Source organism: Larus michahellis, chromosome 1 (genome assembly GCF_964199755.1).
Source record: "Larus michahellis chromosome 1, bLarMic1.1, whole genome shotgun sequence".
Taxonomy (NCBI): domain Eukaryota; kingdom Metazoa; phylum Chordata; class Aves; order Charadriiformes; family Laridae; genus Larus; species Larus michahellis.
The window spans coordinates 75,092,735-75,113,901 of NC_133896.1; the positions used below are offsets into that span (position 1 = coordinate 75,092,735).

Below are 21,167 nucleotides of genomic sequence, written 5' to 3' on the forward strand. Positions count from 1 at the left end.
GCAGAATGAGCTAAGGACACAGTGACAGTCTTAAGACTCCAAAACCTATTGCTTTTTCTGATTTATGTAAGATCACCTCCATGTTTTTCAATAAGCCTCCAAAACAAAAGAATCCTTGAAAATAACAACATTAACAAATTTTTTTTCCTTGTTGCTAACGAAATCAAGTAAAATGCTTTGCAGGTGTTTAGAAAGTAAGAACGCTATGCTAAAAGGGGCCTCATTTAAGCTCAACCATCTTCAAGCTTTTTTGTAACGTTGGATGTGTTGAAGTTGCAATGTCACTGAAGAGTAGCTGAAATATAGTACTGTATATTTCTGGGATATGCCACTGGAAGGTGCATGCAGTCAACGCACAGTAAGAACACAAAGCATTGCATAGTGCAGAGTTCAGGGAAGTGTGATTGTATAAATCATTATTGTAAAGCTTTATTATATGGTTGTTTTTTGTAGCGTATATCTCCAACAGCTTCTTTTCCAATGCAGAATAATCCAGAAATCCTAAACCTCTGCTGCTGGTTTTTCAACAAACTTCGGTACAGCTGTTTTTCACCTTTCCACGAATGGGAGAGAAAAAGGTATCGCAAAATGAGAGTTCAGCTTCCTCACGGCTGAAAACTAAATATCATCAAAGACCTTGAAACTCATTTCATGTTATGGCACACGCGTGAGACTCCCCTTAATATCCCAACAGTCGTCCATTACGTAAGACCCCACAGCCTAACCACCTGAGTAAAGGGCAATCACTGTATGGTGCTAAGGGAGGCCCAATTTACATCAGGCTGCATTGGTAGAGAATAATTAGGGAAGGGCAGAGGAGAATTCACATCAGTGAAGCGGTGAACTGGCCACCAACCTGATGGTCATTGTGCTTGTCCTTCACTCCACTGCCACGTAGAAGGCCAGCTCTATTGTAGGGATTTTGCAGTTGGGCAAGGCTAAGGTAATCAGCTCTCACAGCTCCAATGACAATTATTTATGACACCACAAACACTTCATCTTTTTCAGTTGCTTGTACATACGAACCCAGACCCAATTCTACACATCCTCCAGCCTACGCAAAATCTCATAAACTCCAGAAAATGGGGCTACTGCATCAACTTTTCTTTCACATCCCAGCACCATGGAAGACGTTACGGTTTCACACACACAGGCTAACAGGGCACACGGACTTAGGTGCTGCATGAGCTTTTCCTTATGCTTAAAGCCCTATCAACAGGTAAGTAACACTGTAATAACTGCAAATGCAATTTTGAACAATATAGTTCACAGGAAGTATCTGGGACCTCAACTTGTCTTGGACTCAATCTATGGGCTAGAAGAGAGCTTGGAAGCAGCCTAGCAAACTTGTCAGCAGAGAAGGACAGTCAGTGCCATGAGAAGGCCATCACCACCACCACCACCACAAGATCATGTTTTTAAACACCAAAATCATTGACTATTTTGGCATTTATAGAAAGATTTGCAACTACTAAGAAGATAATTGTCCTCAAACCAGGACAATAATACATTCTTTAAGTCTAAACAGAACTTGCATTTACTTGCAAACTTTTCTAAGAAGCCAAATTCCCAACTCACGATCTACACAGGATGTGGAGATCATCATAGGTCAGGGTCAGCCTTGTAGGTGATACTCCTGAGTGTATAAAAATTGATGTCTCTTAGATCGATTTCATGTTCAGCCTTTGTACATCATAGCATGTAAAAATAAAAAGAGTAGACGTATGAATGCAGACATATACTAACATACTGTGGGAGCACCAGAAGGTCCCCAGTAGAGAGTATGTGTGACAAACACACAACAGAAGCCAGCTTTTACAGGTGGAAAACTGAAGAATAGACAAAGTCTTTAACCATTTCTGGTTAAAATTATTTGAAAGGGCAAGGAATCTCATTCCTGAACTTTTGCCTAATGCCCTCATAATGTGATCATCCTCCTGTACAGTCCACATAGCAGGAAGACAATTTTCACTTATGCGTGTTTGTGTGTTACTTCTGGTACTTGGCGCTCAGGGAATGCAAGTGCCTTGTTAATCCTGAGAGGTATCCTGTTAGATTGAGTGCCAGAAGTCCCAGGCTCTGCCATCTCTACTGATGACGTCTCTACTGATTAAAGCTAGTCAAAGTTGTATCTTAACATTTTCAACACATAAGACTTCAACGCTGCATAATCTCCTGAGGTTCTACTATTGAGCAGAACAACTTCTCACTAATACATTATTCCTGGCTTTAATTTTATTTTTGCATCTTCACATAGTAAGAAACGCTTTACAGTCCAACAACTGAATTATAAATCTCAGTCCATACTGTGGACTGTTTGACATTTCACCTTTATACTGAATGCTGCTATCCTAGACAGAGGAATGCATGGGAAGTAGTCAAACAGGATATTTTTGGACACTGTTAATTAAGAAGGACAGAGCACAGTTTGGGGAAAGAAACACCCATGCTGATTTTAATCAAATTTTGTTGACTAGGTAAAGGTTATTTAAAACATCTCGTCAGGGAAAGAATTAGATTGCTAAATTTCAGCTAAATGAGCATTTTAACAACTTGGTTAAAACCTGCATTTATGAAGGAAACCCTGACAGACAAAGAATAAGAGGATCTAATTCAACACACGTAAACAGTTCCCATTTCATTTGATAACCAGCCTGTTAACACACAGCCTGTTGCCCAATCAACAAGGGCAAGTGTTTCATTAAAAAAAAGCCACCACAAAAGAAAAAAATCCACTTCTCAAATCTTTCATCTTCATTAGGCTTGCTTTATTCTTTGTTAATGTCCTACTGATTAGCTTTCGATAAATCTAAAGGACTTTTGTGCAATTTCAAAGACTTCAGTGGTATTCAAAGGACTTTTGCCAACTTATTAACTCGTTGGAGAAAGACTGGCCACAGCTCTACCTCGATAAACCCCATTCAACACTGCCACATCATCGGCACAAAGTTCCTGATAACCATCATCTGAGGAAAGTTTACAAATCTTAAAAAGCCCTTTATTTCAGGATTGTATCTTGCTGCTGTTTTGCTTATGACCCGTGTCTTAGCAGATCAGATGAGTTTCCAGGGAGCACTGGGAGAGCTGAATCTCTTTGCCAGCTTCCGTCCCCCCATGCAGCACGAACAGAGTGAAGTGGGCAAGGACAGCCAGCCCTGCGTGGGGGAACTACCTGCTAGTCAAAAACTGGGATGAGAATTAGCTCTGACACCTTCCTGTCCTAATTACTCACCCTCGTCATAAGAAGAAAGGATAGGTCGTCTTGATGGCGTTTTTAGCTGCTGTATAAGCAACGGCAGGCCAGTGCTTTGGTATGCCAAAACCACCACTGATTTAAAGGTCTCACATCAGTGGCATAAGCTGGAGCTGCCGCAACCTGTAGCTATACGTTAGGCCAGGAGAGAGTGGTAACTGGAAAATCCCTTTGCTTCTCTTGTGATTAAGGGCAGAGAACCTGACCACCCACCAATGCCTGATGCTCAGTCCCACACAGCCATATCCCACTTCTGCAGAGGAAGTCAAAAGAACGAAAAATATCTTAGAGATCCTTTAGTCTAACCTGAATGCTGGGCCTCGGTATGAGCTTCAGCAGCTCCGTGCCACATGTGCTACATGAAAAAGCATCTTCATCTCTTCAAGGGTTACGTTCTAAATATTGATATCTCATGTGCCTTTCAGTGGTTCTCCCAGAAATAACCAGGGATGACTGAATTAGACACTGCTGAAATTTCTACCATTAAAAAAAAAGAACACACACACACAAAAAACCCAACAACAATAAAAAATGAGGGAAGCCTTCTAAACCTCTGTCAATCATCAAAAACAAAGAAAAAGAGACAAAAATGTAATTGAATAAAAACCTCTTAAGTAATCTTGAAATAATAAGCAAAAAAAATGCACTGAAGAAAAGACCGCATGTCTACATTTGCTGTTTCGGAACACATCAAAATGCAATACCAGCAGATGTTGTACTTTTAATAACAGAAGCAGTCCTTATAATGACTAAATGACAACAAATACTGCATTAATGGCTTCACACTTCCCTTCCTCCTAAAGCTCATAGGTATACAAACACGGCTCAAACACAGCCAACTTCAGACAGGACTGAAAAAGCCTAGCTGAACACAGGCTCACAGATCACTACTGCAAAACCAGTTGGCTGGAGGCAAAAATCTTTCCTCTGAGATCCAGAGTACTCAATGTGTTTGCACACCGACAGCTGCAAACGTTGTTCATAGAATCATAGAATCTTCATGGTTGGAAAGGACCTTTGAGATCATCGAGTCCAACCATACAGTTGTTCCTAACTTCCACCAAAGTTCAGACAAGTCAGGTCAAGAAATTTAGCTGCATTCCCAAGATTCTTAAAAACCTTGGAAAATCTTGCCCTGGGTTTTGCTAAGTGGACAGCTTCTAACTCTGTCACTTTAAAAAGCCACATCCAAGTCGGCGGAACAGGTCAGACTGGCTCTGTAAATCAGTAATCCATCCTCCTCCTCCTCCTCTAGTCTCTGGATCTCTTCCATCTCTTCACGTATAGCTGTAAATTATCCTTCACCCCTTACAGAGCTTTAAAACAAAACCACATTCCTCCTACGAGGCAATGAAAATCAGAAATAAGGCTTATGGTGCTGAGTTCACTCTGTCACCTTGGCAAGCCCTTTTTCCTCACAAGAACCTTTAATCACCAAGCCCAACAGATAGAAACTAATCAGAATGCTATATTAACATTTAACGAAGAGACTGGAAAAAAAACCAACTCAAACAGAAGATTTTGAAGCAATCTCCAGGTAAAGAGGTCCCGCAGTATCAGCAAATTAAATGTGCCAGCAGATGCATGAAGACCTTAGCGGATGCTGCCATCTCCTGGTACCTTCTCTGGTTTGCAGACTGTTATCCTTGAGCAAAAGGTACCTGCGCATCTTAAACAAAGCCATTTTTATCCAGTTATTTGCCTTACTGTTTCTAAAGGCAGAATGAACCCCAGGGCATTTACCACTATGCTCTCCTCCTCTGCATGAGCTGCATGATCAGCAGATGAATAATTTTTTCTGCAAAGGCTTGCTTCCATGTCACCCCAGAAAATACCTCTGGCAAAGAGTGGTCCCTTTTTGCTTCCTGAACACAAGAGATCTGTCAGTAGCCCCATTTCGAAAAACTGGATATCAAAAGGCCTAAATTATGGCCTTCAAATATTCAATCTTGGTTGCCTTAATAAAACATCCTATACAGTACTCCTTTTTCCACAGCAATTTAAGAAGGTGAAAGAAAAATAGGTCCATAAAACTACAGAGAAAGTTTCTCCTGGGTCAAACCCCAGGATTAACCAAGGGGTTAATCCCAGTTTATAGCCTCAAGTTTAAGAACTGGTTTCCTTTTTTTTTTTTTTTTTTTAATCTTAGCTAGTGATGAGGATACTAGTACTCACACAAATATGTAATCTTTCTTAAAATCTCATTAAACACTTTGTTTTCTATTCTTGTGGCAGCAAGTTCCACTTCTTTACTATGTCCTATTCAGAAGGCAGGAGGGGATTATTTTCTATCAATATTAACTTGAACATGCAGTCGGCTACCTTCACCACGATCCAAATCAAGTGATTATTACAACAGGATTAAATTTAGTATGAACAGTATGGTTCTGTCCACCCAGATAAATGTATATTATAATGGCATATATTATATGGCAGGCTAATATTTTTAATAGAGAGACATAACAGAAATCCATTTAAAAGAATATAAACTTCAGTTCAAATATAAATAAGAATATAAACCTCTCAATTTAAAGTCAATGACGTACATAAGCTTCTCTGAAAAGAAACTTGGGCAATTTTGACAGAAAAGTAGAGTGAGATAATATGGGAAGAAATTATTCAAGGAAGGAAGAGAGAAATAACAGTAAACTTTTATTTGCCATTGATTCAAGGGTTCTCAGCAAGTGGTTTCCACCATTGCAAGGTGAAATTCAGCCAACAGTCCCACAAGGTAAGACCTTTGAGGCTGGCTTCAGCAGTTCCTGTTAACCCATCCCAACCACTTGTGCCCCCATGCCTTAGCTCGGTGGCCCCGTTTATAGCACAGGCTATTCCCACCTTCCCTGCACCCTGGAATCTGCGCCAACACCACCCCAGGGACGGCACACTGTGTCACAGGACTGCAATCAAATACCTGCAGAAACACGACATTTCTGCAAGCCTGCGTTGCCACTGAAGTGCTCTTACCACTGAACTACAGCCTTGGTGAGTCTGACTGGACTTCCTGTTCAATTTGGAATACTCATATAATTGTCATTTCATCTCACGTGCATGTAACCCTGTGCTGCTCAGGCCAACTGGCTTCAATGATTCCTACCTTCAAAAGAAACCCCACTGACCATCTAGTGCTAAAATAACCCCAAAGCTGCAAGTATGTTTCATGTGGGATTTTAACAAAAGAGTTTAGAACAAAACTCTCATCAGAGTTGATCCATTTTACAGCTTAAAGCCTGCACTTTCACTCTTGCAGAAAGAAGAAAGTGAACCCTATAAGAAAGCCAAAGGAGTTTTCCAGTGGGACGTGAATCAGGGATGCGCCTCAGATTGCTATTTCTACCCAAAGCAGCTAGCTCGTGGACAGCTTTATCTCCGTGACTTGTCCATCACCACAATATGTACTAAAGAGCTTGCCATCCCAATTATCCTGTTCAAGCGATTTATGAATAAGATTCACATGTAGAAGTTAAAAGTGGCAACTGTGGAAGCTTCAGTCCTACAATGGTCAAAAAAGTCCAGGGGGTGGCTGCACAAGTGAAAACTGGTAGAGGAAGTCCAAACCCATCATGCCAGTATCTGAGACACCCTTGACCCCTCAAGCACATAAATGCTCATGTTCCACTGACTTCAAAGACAAGGCTGCACCCAAGAGCTTTACTGAATGAGGGTCTTCATATGAGCAACAATTTGTTTAATGAACGAAGCACACTACAAGTCAGAAAAATTATGTTTGGTTCTGCCATTACCTCTGAGTTCATTGCTTCAATCTACTGCATTGGCCAACCTGTTCTCACTCTTCTCTTTCATCTAGAAGAACCTCAGGGCACAGATTACCTTTTGGAGCAACACCGGTACACCAGTAGTCTATGCACTTCTTGGGGAAGGCGCAGTAATAATTTCAACCCATGTTTATAAACATTAAGGCTGCCATCTTACCTGCATTATCTGAATTCATTTAATATAGTACAGTTTATTCGGTGTTAAAGACAACTACCTCACCGGATTTACTGCCATATCTTGGCCAAGGTACCTAGTAACTCGAGTTTAGTCTATTCAACTAAGTAAAACAGAATTATCACAGATTCTTCCTTACAAATTCTGCAGTGTTATTATGTACGTGTCCACAATGTTTCGCAAGAAATGTACTGTGGTTTGTCTACTGCAATATCTGAGACTATCGTGTGACGTGACATTTGCATATATATTTTGTGATTATTTTAGCAATACCAATCTCACCTGGGAAGTTTAATATGAAATGACAGGCTGACCCTGCATTTCTTGTGTGTGCACGTATGTATGCATGGGCACACATATTTCTGGTTAACATCTTCATACAGCAAGCCTTAATAGTTTCAGTACAGATTATCCAGTCTAGAAATCACAGAACTGGAGCTGCTATACGCATGGGGAATAACATTAAAGGTGAATGTTTTGGTTCAGCACAATTCATAAGCTGATATTCAGTTCAAAGAGACTTTTATCCTGGCAATTAGAATGTCGGAAAGGTTAGGTGTGTTCCTGAGAAAGGCACAGCTGCGTGATCCCAACCTGCAGCATTTGAAAGACACTTCAAGTAAATTGCAGCTCTCTCCCATACACGGATAGATAGATTTGGGTGTGTTCTACATGCGGTATACACACACTGAAAAGACTTTTTAAAAAAATTGGGAAAGTCTTTGTTACTTTGAAGCATTCAATTTTCACCTAACCTTACAGCCTCTCTTTATTGTCGTGGTTTAGCCTCAGATGGCAACAAAGAACCACGTGCCGCTCGCACGTGCCTTCCTAACACAGGAAGGATCGTAAGAAAAGGCAAGACTCTTGGGTTGGGACAAAAGCAGTTTAACAGAACAGCAAAGGGAACAGGCAAACAACAACAACACGGACAGGGGAATATACAAACGCGATTACGGGACCGCCGCTCCGCCGCTCCCCGCCGCTCGCCGACCGGCCGGACCCGGGACGCCCCAGCCCGCTTTTAAGCAGCAAGTTCCTGCCCCCTCCCCCGGCAGCTCAGGGTGGGCGTGGCTCACATGGCATGGAATACCAGGAAAAGTTAACCCTATCCCCACCGGAACCAGGACATTTATAAATATAAAACTTCAAAATAACTTGGGTCACTTTGCTGTAACCAGGGCTAAAAAAAAAGAATCTTCCACAGAACTTTTTCTTAAAGACTGCTGACTCTGTGAAGATGAGAATGAAACTCTGCGGCCTGGATCTTAGCTGGTGGCTTAGCGTCTAAATCTGCTAAAGATCTGGCTCAGTTCTTTCAGGTGAAACCAAGCCCTTCTGACACTAATAGCAGAACTCCCACTGTCTCCAAATAAGAGAATTTCTCTTTCCAGTTTTTCAACTGAGTATTTGGTTCCGCTTTTTTATGATTTCTATGTTTTGGGAATGTCTGAGCCAGTGGCTTCAGGTTTCCAAATGCCAGAGATGTAGGAGACATTACCACCTATCCAGATCTCTGATGTCCCAAGTCTTACCACCAAACATGAAACCCTTTCTTCAGCATATCCCTTCTGTGCCTTAAGTAACTGTGTGAGAGCGTACGTGCATCTGATGTGTCAGACCGTAGTCCTCAGGATGCGCACAGTAGCAGGGGAATGACAATGCAGCTACTTGTGCAATTAGCAAAGGCCTTCCACTGAGTCTCCATTAGCAGTGGGTCTTTCAGAGTGGCTCACCTTCAGCCCATAGTGTGGTACTAGGGTCTAGGTTGCTCGCTGGTATTAGTAGGTCTTAAGGAACTTCAAAGTACATTAATGAAAATCAGCATAAGTAATCCCAAGTGAAAAGAGGATTAAAGGAAATGGTACTACTTGAGACCGTGTCAGAAGTCAAAGGTATCAGAGGACCTTAGTCTTTGAAAGGTAACAAAAGCTTGACAACTGTGATTCTTAGGAACATGGAATTTAGGACTTACACATCCTGACTTCATTCTCTCCAGTTTTATAAGAATCAGATATTACATATTCACCTATATGTTCTATGTACTGAACAACTATTGCCTCACTTCTTTTTTTTTTTTTAGCTTACCTACTGTAGTATTGAAACACTTTTAAGTTTATTAGTTTTAAATTCCTGAATTCTCTGGGGGAATTTTATTATCTTAAAGTATCTTCAATTTTCTTAGTCCCCACATCATCCCCTGGCCTTAAGCTGCAGTGGCATCCCTTCACTGTGTGGCTCAGACCCACCAAGTCACAGATCAGGCTGACGAGGTACATCTGGCACAGGAAGCCTGAGAGAAAAAGAGAAGGTACAGCACCTGCTCACACAAGGTGCAAGCCTAACTGCGGAGGAGCAAAAGGAGACACCCAGGTGAAGGGCACTCCGGCTTATTGTCTGAGACTTGACCCATGCAACATTCCACTGCAGAAGTCTCCATGGTACACATCAAGCTGATTTATGGAAGGATGAAGTAAGGAAAAGATGGTTATAAACAGTGATTAATCCTGATTTACAATAGCCCAAACTGTGACAAAAATTGTATCATTAGCCAACAACAGAATGCTTAAAAGATTTGTGAATTTTGTTTATGTGTTTGTACTTATTATTCCATTCTAGATATCTCTATCATGGAAGCTTAAACAAAATCAGGTCATGGCAATGTGTGACGCTGTTGACAATCCATACCGTGAGTAATCTTTGTGTGCTGCAAGAGCACAGATAAGTGTTCAGTAAGCTTTGCCCAATTGATTTAAAGTTAGCTCACGCACATTAGGTGTCTGCCTGCCTGTTCATAAATCTTTGACGTGTACGTCTGGCTGGTGTGTTGTGCCTGACATGTGAACTGTGTAAAATACAGTTCACAGATTTTTATTACAGCGGTACCTTTATTATCTCCACCAGCAGGTATTTTACACTTCACAGATACAGTAGCTAATGCTGCTCTCCAGTCACAGCATATCACCTCTGTTCAACCCAAATGCTCTTCCAGCTCTCACTCTACTGTACCAATTGTACTCTCTGTATTATGAGTCTTCCTGATGGGGATTTCCTTTCCAGAGGTAGAAAGGACCTAAGCTCCAGTTTGACATTCAGCGTAGCGTGACACCTCTTCACCTGAAGATTTTTCTCCTGAAAATCCCTGAGCAGATAAGGCATGGTGGGAGAAGGAAGCCCATCAGTCAGAATGCTTGATGCCTTTCCTGACTCTCCATCAGCCTAGCTCGTTTGAATTAAATCTTTCTACTAGGAGCACCTCTCACTGTAAGCAGAGAGGAAAAAGGAACTGTCTCTTAGGTGGGAGTACTGGTTGCCACTTGAAAAGTAGCCATCATCATCCAATATTAAGTACATGATAAAGCCAGCTGGCTTCAGCCAAGCCAAAGTATGGCTGCGGTATGGAGGCAGCAGCGTAGAGCAGAGCAGTTAAGGCATGTTGGCCCACTGCCTTTAAAGGGATGACGCTCTTCACCACTCAGGCCTCTCAGGTTTCTGACTTACACTGTGAGCTACTGCTAAAACCAATGAAAAGATCCAAATTACATTCAGTCTTAGATGGAAAATAATATCAGTATCTGTCCTGTTGGTCCGCTGTTTTGTTTTGACACTGGTTTTGACATCATTAGAAAGACGTAAAGGTTTGATAGCTCCTGTTTGCTTTACTCTGAAATCAGTGCTGGCTGGCAGAGACCAACACACTGAAATCAGCACCATAGAAATGTTTTTTCAAGAAGTCTCGAGCCTGCAGGGGAAAAAAAAGGAATTTCAACTCCTGAATTAGAGCAGTTTAGAATATTTGTTCTAGTGCCTGCACGCAGACTCCTCTGATCGAGCTCAGTGATTACCTTGCATTTAGTTCCACTTTAAAAGCTTTAATCTGTATATGGCTGCCTGAGCCAGCAAATAAGATCATTTGACTGATCACAACACTACTCCAAAAATCAAGCACAAACAAGAGCAGAGAGATAAATGAATCCAAGGATTTTCAGTATAAATATGGTGAACATTTATCAGTGGTGTTTGTCCTGGCTGCCGTGACGACAAACAGCAGATTCAAGATTCAACAGCACAGTTGAAATTAAGGTTATATGTTGTCTTGAACTCACCTACTAGTGTCCTGTAGTTCAGAACATTTTCCTTGCAACCCTTCAATACAGCAAATACAACATGACACAGCAGTGCACATCCAGTTCTCCCCATTCAGACCTGTTGTGAGATCTTTTCAGAGACCTACATCACGGACCTACCTACTATGGCATTTCTGAATTAGCAGAACATGTATAGCACTTGGTCAGGCAGCACACAACCACTTGTTTAATTGACGTTCTTACCTCTGCAGCTAAGTAGTTCCCAGTTGCCAAATGCTTAAATCTAAACAAGCTATTCCACTGTCCTGCCCCTCCCCGGCAAGGGTCATGATGGACAACCTAAAAGAAGAAGTAAAGGTTTTAATTGTGCTTCTCAAGATCATACTTAGATCACTGACATTTCTTACAGCTCATTCCAAATAAAAATATGTAAACTACATTATTGCGAATAGCCTACCACAGAGAAGAATTCTGTGCTCACACTAAGCCTGCCTTAGATAACAACTGCTTACATTTATTTTTTGCCAGGTGCCAGGAAATACTCCTCCTATTACTTACCATGTTTTCATTAATCTACTCCCTGCAAACATGATGAGCCAAATTTTGCTTTAAAGTGACATGGTGTGAATGTGGAGCTCAAGAAAGTAAGGGGAACCGCTCTACACTTACGTAAGCACTATGTAAAAGCAAACTCAAATCCTTTTATGTTGTCAAAAATAGAGCTGGTCTAAGTGGTGAAACAACACTAGGGGCTTCTCATAAATTTTCATTCAAGTGATAAAATATCCCCATATCATTTGAAACGTACCAGGTTATTTCTTTTTCCCCTTGACTGAGCTGTATGTGATTTGCTACCTTCAAACCTAGCAGTGCCTGTCTCTCTTAAGGAGTAACCTCAAGTAACTACAAGTGCAATATACTCTATTCCATACAGTCCTTACTCAGACAAAAAAATCAACAATTTGCCTTAGTGAGGAGCTCTGTTTTAAATGCACAGCTTGTTCGGCATATAAGAACTTTTGGGTATAAGAGTTACACTACTGTAATAGCAAGGGTTTGAGACATACCAGTTTCCAATGTTCCTCACTTAAACAAAAATATATCTGCTAGTCATCTTCTCAAAATCATCCCCATACAGCAACACCTTTATTCAGCCTAAATTTCAACAGATGTTGATGTGCCCTGTTGCAGAAGAATAGACTCGATTGCATTTGTGAGATTTCTTGTCAGTCATGAATTTCAATTTTCTATATTGCCCATGAAGTCAAATATAAACACTCCGAACTCAGGATACATGAGTATCATTCCATTCACTCTGATAAAATTGCACCATTTACGTCTGAATTTGACTCTTCGTCATTTTAGTGCAGGTAAATATAGTAAGAAAACATCCTCTCTCCACACATGCACAGCAATAAAGCGTTCATCCTACACAAACCACTTCATAAAATAATAATAGTTACGGGGAGGTGTATGATGATATCAAGAGGCTATGAATGATTCATGTTGTGGTAAAGTATTTTTACTGAACCCTGGCCTCGAGGTCCTAAAATATTTATAAAAAGAAAAAAAAAATACCTCTATTTCCCACAGTGCTTTAGAACTTGTTGCAGAAGTGGCTGACTGACGTAATGTAGTACGAAGGAAAATATGTTGCTTCTTCTCATATTCGTCACAGGTCAGAAACTTCTCTTGCTCTGCATGAAACAGCCTAACAACATCTCCCTAAAGTAACATGAAAAAGAAGCATTATTAAGCGGTAGGCAAAGCCACTAGACTCATCCTCTATATATGTACTAGCTCCGGTGATGCCAACATAGCTGATGCGAAGAAAACACTTATTAGTTTCTTATTGCTGGAGCAGATGCCAGGTGCAGAGCATGCGATCTCAGCACCGAGTCTGGAAATGAACTGAGATAATTCAGTCCTGCAGGAGACCCACGCACATTTGTGAAAAGACAACTTGTTTCAGAGCACTGCAATTAATAGTGGGCAACAACCTGAAGGTGATTTTTAGGTCTACCTAACTTCACTAAATGGGTTTTTTACTTCTAATCTCTCTTAGTATTTAGGGAAAGTGAACATATTTTTCTAACATCATATTATCTCATCTCTTCTACTCTGCAACCAAAACCAATGCCCCCTCTCTATTTTTACTGCTGGCATCATTTTTGCTTCCTTCTGCCTCTCCCCAAAGCTTGAAACACTATCCCCAAATGGGTCTACATAGATATGCCATTTTCCCTTTCAAATTCTTCCTCAAAAACTGCTGGTACCTTTATACCTACTGAAAAATAACCAGTTGATGATGACTTATTGAGGTACAAGTGAAGAGAAATGAAATTTATTTCTTTAAAATGAAAATGTAAATGATCTCAGGGAGTGATCTTCTGGAGGCATGAAGCTGTGCAATCCCTCAGTATTTAAAGCTACATTGTCTTATTACAGCTATTGTCATCTTTCATGCCTCACTCCCTTCCCTAAGCTATACCTGCTTTTAGCACCTTGGCATAAACTGAAGTGTCACAGCTATTCTGTACAGAGCCCACATCACTCTCGGTTTGAAATTCATCTTTTCTTATGGATCCTCGTCAGTCTCTGGGAGGGGCAAGAGGCTGTAAGCTAGCACAATCCATACAATTTCACTTACTAAGGCAATAACACAAAGGAAAATTACTCTGGCGGTTGAAGGGCAGTAGTGAGGCATCCTCAACAGCTTCATAAAGTTCTAATTTCTTATTTTATTCACCATGTAGTGTTTCTTTACAGTCAAATATGGCATGATTTTTCAGATTCAAAAAACAATTAAAAAAATCATACTTACTCCTTTCAGTACATCATCTCGATAACTACTGAATTTCATGAACAAAGTTATTTTCCAGCTTGTGTTACAGTTGACAGCATTTACCTTTGGGGAAAAACAAAACAAAACAAAACACAATTATAGTTCTAAGGGTTGCGATTTTCTTTTTGAGATATTCTCTTCTTCTAAAAGATCACACCACATATAGGGTGGCAGGGGACGTGGCTTAGCTACGTACTTGTACAGTTCCTAACATGGGTCCTGAAGTTCTAAAGTGTTAACAATAATGAGATGCTGAAGAAGACTGAGTGAGCAAAACGCTACTCTCTCTGTTGACAGCCTACCAAAGACAACCTAAAGAGCTGTTGGAAGAGGACTTACTCTTACATCAGTGAAGAGTTTCAGATACTCAAGCAAACCTCAAGAAGTTTTCAGTGCCAGGCAGAAATGTATCAAGAATAAGTATATTTCATCTTGGTTTTTTGAGGCCAAGCTGGAACCAATGTTTAATACTGGCATCTAGCCCATGGTGGGCTCATGGTGGGTTCTGGATACCAGTAAAGAACAACGTATAATCTCAGATCAGCAGTTATCCCCCCCCTCCCTCCACTGAACTCACCTCTTTGCAGCCAGGGTTATCTAGAAGCTCAATATTGCTGGCATGTAGAGGCTGCCCTGCATTGACTGGCATGAGAACAACTTTATCTCCCACAACAACCTGGAAGTCAGAAATAAAGTGCAATTTAGACCTATGTAATTATCCAATAAAATGAAGTAATGTTACATTTTTAGAAAATGACTCAAACGCATGCTCTAGGAATGGCACTCAGTGAATTTATTTGCAGACAATTCACACACCAGCTCAATTTGCCTGTGCCTCTGCAATTACTTGGGTTCAAGATTTCACACTAATGAATACTCACATTCTCAGTAAGCATGTTACCCAGTTCAGCAGAAATTCAAGATCATGAAATAGATACGAACCTATGAATTCCAAGAGCAGTTCAGTTCATCTAAAAGGTACATTAACTACTCTTTATCCCATATACACTGCCAGCCAAAAGGCAGAGAAAGCTTAGAAAATAATCTGTAGTCAGACAGCAAGACTCTTTTCCCCCTCTTGCTGTCAGCCAATCTTCTCCCACGAGTGTGTCTTTCATTTCACAAAAGGCTTAAAAATTTGCCTGTGACAAGACTTCTTTAGCCCAGTGACTCCCCAACTCTGTGGACCATCTTCTGGCAAATATGAAGACAGGCTCAGGAGTTCTGCAATTTAAATTGTATGACTATAGGCTGGAAAGGAACATAAATCACTGGAAATTCAGAGAGCGGCGAACACACTCCATCCGCTCTGCTTGTTACACTATAAATGGTGTTTGGAGCCCAGGACAGGCAACAGGTACATCAGCTGAGAGACCTTCTCTCTACAGGAGGAATTCCTAGCTGAGCAACCTGATCTAGTGGGAGATGTCCCAGCCCATGGCAGGGGGGTTTGAACTAGATGATCTTTAAGGTCCCTTCCAACCCTACCAATTCTATGATTCTATGACTCTCTGCAAGCAAATTCCCATGCCCTTGTAATTCTTTACCTACATTTATAGGTGGCAAAAACATGAAAATGTCTAAAAAGTGCTTGAGACATGCATATGGAAAATTCAATTCATACCTAGGAGGGGGGAAACAATAAATAATTGAAAAAAAAAAATAATCAGTCCACATAGATTGGTTGACACTGGGTCCTGATCTGCTTATGTTGTTCACAGCAATTTTAAGCACACACATACATGAAGAAAAGTGGCTACATGTGATTTTTGCTATATGAAATGCTGCACAAGCCATGCTTTCTTTTGGAACACAAATAAAAAAAAAAAAGTTTTCTGCATTGATCAGCACATTTCCTACGAAAAAGCAGAGCTCAACTCAGCCTCGTGTAACTTCAGTGCAGGTGAATTTGGCCCACTTATTGCAGAGGTGAAAAAGAAGGTTGCCTGTTCTTTACTAACACAGCTAAAATAAACAGTTGCAAAAGACAGTGTCATCATGCTCAGACTACACATAGAAATCCTATTATTTGATCCAACTAATGAGAAAAAGTTCACTAATGGAACCAAAATAACGACAAGATGCCTTTAAGATACATTACTTATGCAATACATTCCTGCATGCCATGCTTCACACAGACATTACTTACAGCCCATTTATAGAAGTTATGACCAGACAATTCAATAACCAAAAAGCCATCGGGCTTGCATCCTGCAAAGTGGAATCAGGACTTCAAAATAATTGCAAGTACACCAGGACTATAACAACTTAATTAGTAAAACAGCACATCATTGAACATCTTATTTAAGAAGAAAAGAAGAAAAAAAAAAAAGGACGGGCAGGACAAAGGTATCTTTGGAAGCAAGCCTGCGACTATCATGGAAGTAACCAAAGGAAAGGAGGCGTACACAGCTGTAGGCGCACACCTAAGTAGGAACTGTTATGTGGGGTCATGGTTTCTGTCTCAATCTCCTACCCTGCTCCAAGTTCACGTCAGTAACCTGCCCACAATGCCGGCCAGCTCTGCCATCTGCTGCAGAAGAAACAAGATACCCTGTGTTCTTCTCCTTTCCTCTTTTTCTTCTTGCTTCAGACCTCCATAGGTGGTTGGGAAGGAAGGGATAGAGGCAATTTCACAGCACTTGTTTCCTATACACCCTCCACCAGTGATGCAGAAAAAAGCAAAATTAAGAGGGAATCCCGTTCTTTTATACGTGGCTGCCTTAGGCAAGCTGCATGTCTGCTCTTTTGACTTCCTCCCGCCCCCTACCTAGTTGATTTCTGTCTCCAAATAATGTCCCAGCACGCCCAAAACACTGGAGGCAGAGCACTCCCATGTCCGTATGCCCACATTTCTGCCTGCAGAATTGTACTATACAGAGCTTATTGAAGCCAGAGCAGTGTATTCCCAAGGTTTTGCTCTGCAAAATTAAAATTGACACCAGCTTCTTCTCCTCTTCCCTAACTACCCTTGGGCACGGCCAGCCACAGTATGCTGTAAACCAGAAGCGGGTAATACGTTGATAGGTCTCTGGGACTTCTTCCTTACATATAGATATGAATTTGTTAAAGTTGCATCAGACTCCCAGCTTTTGAGGATTTTATTCCTGATTCCTTTGACAAAACTCTTACCCTTTCTTGTCCAGATAAGAAAATTCCAAAGAATGATTAAATTCATAGTGAAGCCAATGAAAATTCACCTTTTGAATTAAACATAAACCTACAAGGTCCTTCAGTCTTGGATGCAGTGGAGTCCTTCCACTGCAAAAGGTAATTTCTAAATGTATGCAACCCTACTTGTCCGTGTCTTGATGAAGAGGGTAAATTGAGAGTGGGAAGAGCCACAGTCAAAGCTGACTGCATTGTGTCTTCTCGGTGAGGGACCAACGCTGACATCACTTAGAGCAATCCTGTCACTCCTATAAAGTCAGTAAGGCCACCTGACAGCTACATCTATACCGCAATCAAGAGTAGGAGCAAATACTCGAGTAGAGATGTAGTATATCACAAAGACTGGCAACTACCAAAGGTGATATGAGCTGTGAAGATGCAGAGGCAGTGATTTCAGTTCGGACTAACTATCCAAGTAGCTTACCAGGCACCCAAAGGCTCTGCATCTCTATTGCTCTTATGTTATAACCACATCTGCCAGTGGAACTGCTGACACGCTTCAAAGATGGGGAGGATTAACAGGACTTGCCCACAGATGGCTGGGCACTCCCCAAGTTCGAGAACACCTCCCTGAGCGTGCTGCAAAATCAAGTTTCAAACCACTAAAATGGCAGACAACTGAAAATGCAATCAACACAGAGCTAATCCTGCTATCAGTGTACATTTTGCTATTCTTTTGAACCGGAACCAACTCTAGACTTAATCAGTCACATCTTCCATGGAAGGAGAGCTGGTATATGCTTAATAAAAGTCTGCATAAAATATTGCACTTATGCTAATTAATGTAAATTTTCAGCCATAATTTTTCATTACTTTCATTGACTTGCGTAACTAATTGGTTGCTAATAAAGCTAAGCTAACCCCCCTTCAGAAAAATAATTCTTTAAAATATTTCACAAGGCTAAACAACTGTGATGACTCACCAGAAAAGTCACACACATGACTCCCTATGTTACAGCTTCCCCCAGACTAAACCATCTTCTTTTCTTTTAGGATATATGGTATGTTTGGATCTACCTTGTCTGGGTTATCTGACACAGTCATCCAAGCAGTAATTCAATACTCACATCTACTGTTCTACAGACTTCCTAAAATATGTTTTCTTAGGGAATTTCCTCATTGTAGCACAGAAACCGAAAATAAATTTAAAAAAACCCAAAGTTTCCAAACAGAACAAGGGCCTAATACACCAAGCTAAGTCCATCCACTAAGAGGTCAGAAGAAGAAAAGTAAAAAATATATATATAGAAGTCCTTTAAAATCTAACCTAGTGGTAAAGTGGCCCCAGCTTACATGGTATTAGGTGCTTTGTAAATGAGTCCCCTAGAAACTAGCCTTCTAATGGGCACATATCTGGGAGTAACTGAGAGGGAAGGAATGGGTGCAAGGCTGGAGCCTTTCTCTGTCTGTGAGACGCAAATCAAGGATTTCCCCCATCGCTTGCTACCCCTGTCCCCCTCACAACAGCCACTTAGTTGATGTAACTGTGGAAGGGGTGGAAGCGTGCCAGAGCAGTCACAAGAAAGCTACCCAGGCACTAATGTTTAGCACTGGAAGTTTGCAAGGAAAATCATCAAATCTGTTTGGGCCCGGTAGAAAGGAGGGGAAAAAATGGGTCTCGAGACTTCTTCCCTCTGTAAAACGTAATGGGAAGCTCCCGGCTCTGAAAGGCAACACCTGGTGACTAAAAATGAGCAGCAGGTAGGTTCAAAAGGAAGCCATTAAGTTCAGAGTAAACCTGACAGTTTCCCACACAGCCCTCGTAGCTCAGAGCCTGTCAAACACAGCTCCACAGGGAACAAAATAGGAGACGTCCGCAAAGTGGGATGTTACAGCAATCACTGCAATGATCTGGAAATTTCTCAGACCAATAAAACCACTTCCAAACTTTTATGTGCCCACAAAGGGGTAAAATTGAATTGAAAACTCTATAGTACTGAGGATGAGTTATAAGACTTAAGATCATTCTCTGCTGCTCTCCGCTGTAAGGGCTCACGATGGTTTTGCAGATCACAATCTGGGAACCCTGGGTCCTCACTACAGAGAGCATGACGTGCACTTATTTCCCAGGCAAGAGGGCATGAGAAATTAAGAAGATGCTGCACTGATGTTATTATAAGAAATCAAGCCAAAATCTTAAAGCAATAAGTCACCTTTTTTTTTTTTCTTGCCAAAGAGGGAAAGGAATGCCAGGTTAATCCACAACACTTCCCCAGCTGAAAAGCCATGCAGAGGTGCTCCAGAGGGCTACTCATGTTTGCTGCTTTTCCCTGCAACAGGCCTGGGGAAAAGGGGAGCTTCTGATCACTGCATGGAGCAGGGAAAGACTACGACTTCAGGAACTTCTGACCAGGCACTGGGAATGCAGTCCATCCCCTCCTCACAACAGATTGCCGAAAGGAGCTGCAAGCAGCCACACTCATCCTGGACAGCATCCCAAGAGCTTGGTAACCACAAAGTTAATGAGAGAAAATATACAAGAAAACAGGCATTCCTGTCTGCAATCCTGGGAGGGCTCTTTCACTGATCACTTCACAGGGCAGAGTGGCCAAACATTCCCAGACAGGTCTACAATATAAAACCACACAAGTTCATCATGTGGCCTTCCCAAAGGCAGATCTGAATTTTCCACAGTGGGCACTTAACCAAGCCACAGCCCACTGAACAAAGAGCCGAGTTTTGATCTCATGGCACAACTCTCAGATTTGCAGCCAAGAGTTCCAGTAAATAATCTTCCTCTTACCAATATGCAAGACTCCTACTGAAACCTACCCAGAAAAGACCCACCAGACTATCCAACCCAATTCCAATCACAGATGCCACTCTCATGTTGAGGCAGGATACAGATTTAAAGAAACCTGATGCATTTCCTAGAGACATTGTCTGCTTACCTCTTGAAAAAATTGTTGCCCAGTATATTTAAAAAAAAAAACTTGAAAAAAAATGTTTACTCTAGTGTAAACTATGACTTATTATCAGCTTTGTAAATCTGCACCCAACAGGTAGACTTAGCAAAGATGCCCCAACACAGGTCAGCAGAGGCTCAGATGAGTGCATGGTCCTGCACATAAGCTGGAGCAATCCCAGGCACAAACACAGGGTGGGCAGAGAATGGCTTGAGAGCAGCCCTGAGGAGAAGGACTTGGGGTGCTGGTGGACGAGAAGCTCAACATGAGCCGGCAATGCGCACCTGCAGCCCAGAAAGCCAACTGCATCCTGGGCTGCATCAAAAGAAACGTGGCCAGCAGGTCGAAGGAGGTGATTCTGTCCCTCTACTCCACTCTCAGGAGACCCCACCTGGAGTACTGTGTCCAGCTCTGGGGCCCTCAACATAAGGACGTGAATCTGTTGGAGCAAGTCTAGAGGAAGGCCACGAAGATGATGAGAGGGTTGGAGCACCTCTCCTATGAAGACAGGCTGAGAGAGTTGGGGTTGTTCAGCCTGGAGAAGAGAAGGCTCCGGGGAGACCTTATAGCAGCCTTCCCGTACCTAAAGGGGGCCTACAGGAAAGATGGGGAGGGACCCTTTATCAGGGAGCATAGTGATAGAATGAGGGGTAACGGTTTTAAACTGGAAGAGGGGAGATTTAGACTAGATATCAGGAAGAAATTCTTCACTATGAGGGTGGTGAGACACTGGAACAGGTTGCCCAGAGAAGCTGTGGATGCCCCATCCCTGGAGGTGTTCAAGGCCAGGCTGGATGGGGCTTTGAGCAGCCTGGTCTAGTGGGAGGTGTCCCTGCCCAGGGCAGGGGGGTTGGAACTAGATGATCTTTAAGGTCCCTTCCAACTCTAAACATTCTATGATTCTATGAATGTGTCAACATTTCAGATTCCAGACCATATAATTTGGTAACACT

The 21,167-nt window shown here is 41.7% G+C and overlaps 1 protein-coding gene across 6 annotated transcripts in view; it reads right to left on the reverse strand.

The window, feature by feature from the left end:
• Positions 1–21,167, reverse strand: part of ITPR2 (inositol 1,4,5-trisphosphate receptor type 2) — a 277,577-nt gene that overhangs the window by 207,039 nt on the left and 49,371 nt on the right. For 5 of the 6 annotated variants that reach the window (XM_074587404.1, XM_074587414.1, XM_074587436.1 and 2 more), the window contains 4 exons: positions 14,715–14,813; positions 14,117–14,200; positions 12,871–13,017; positions 11,536–11,631 (listed from right to left, as the gene is read on the reverse strand). In XM_074587404.1, the coding sequence (XP_074443505.1) occupies positions 11,536–11,631; positions 12,871–13,017; positions 14,117–14,200; positions 14,715–14,813 (426 nt within the window). Of the gene's footprint in view, positions 1–11,535; positions 11,632–12,870; positions 13,018–14,116; positions 14,201–14,714; positions 14,814–16,286; positions 16,349–21,167 lie in introns of all 6 variants that reach the window. The other variant, XM_074587448.1, reaches the window with a different exon arrangement.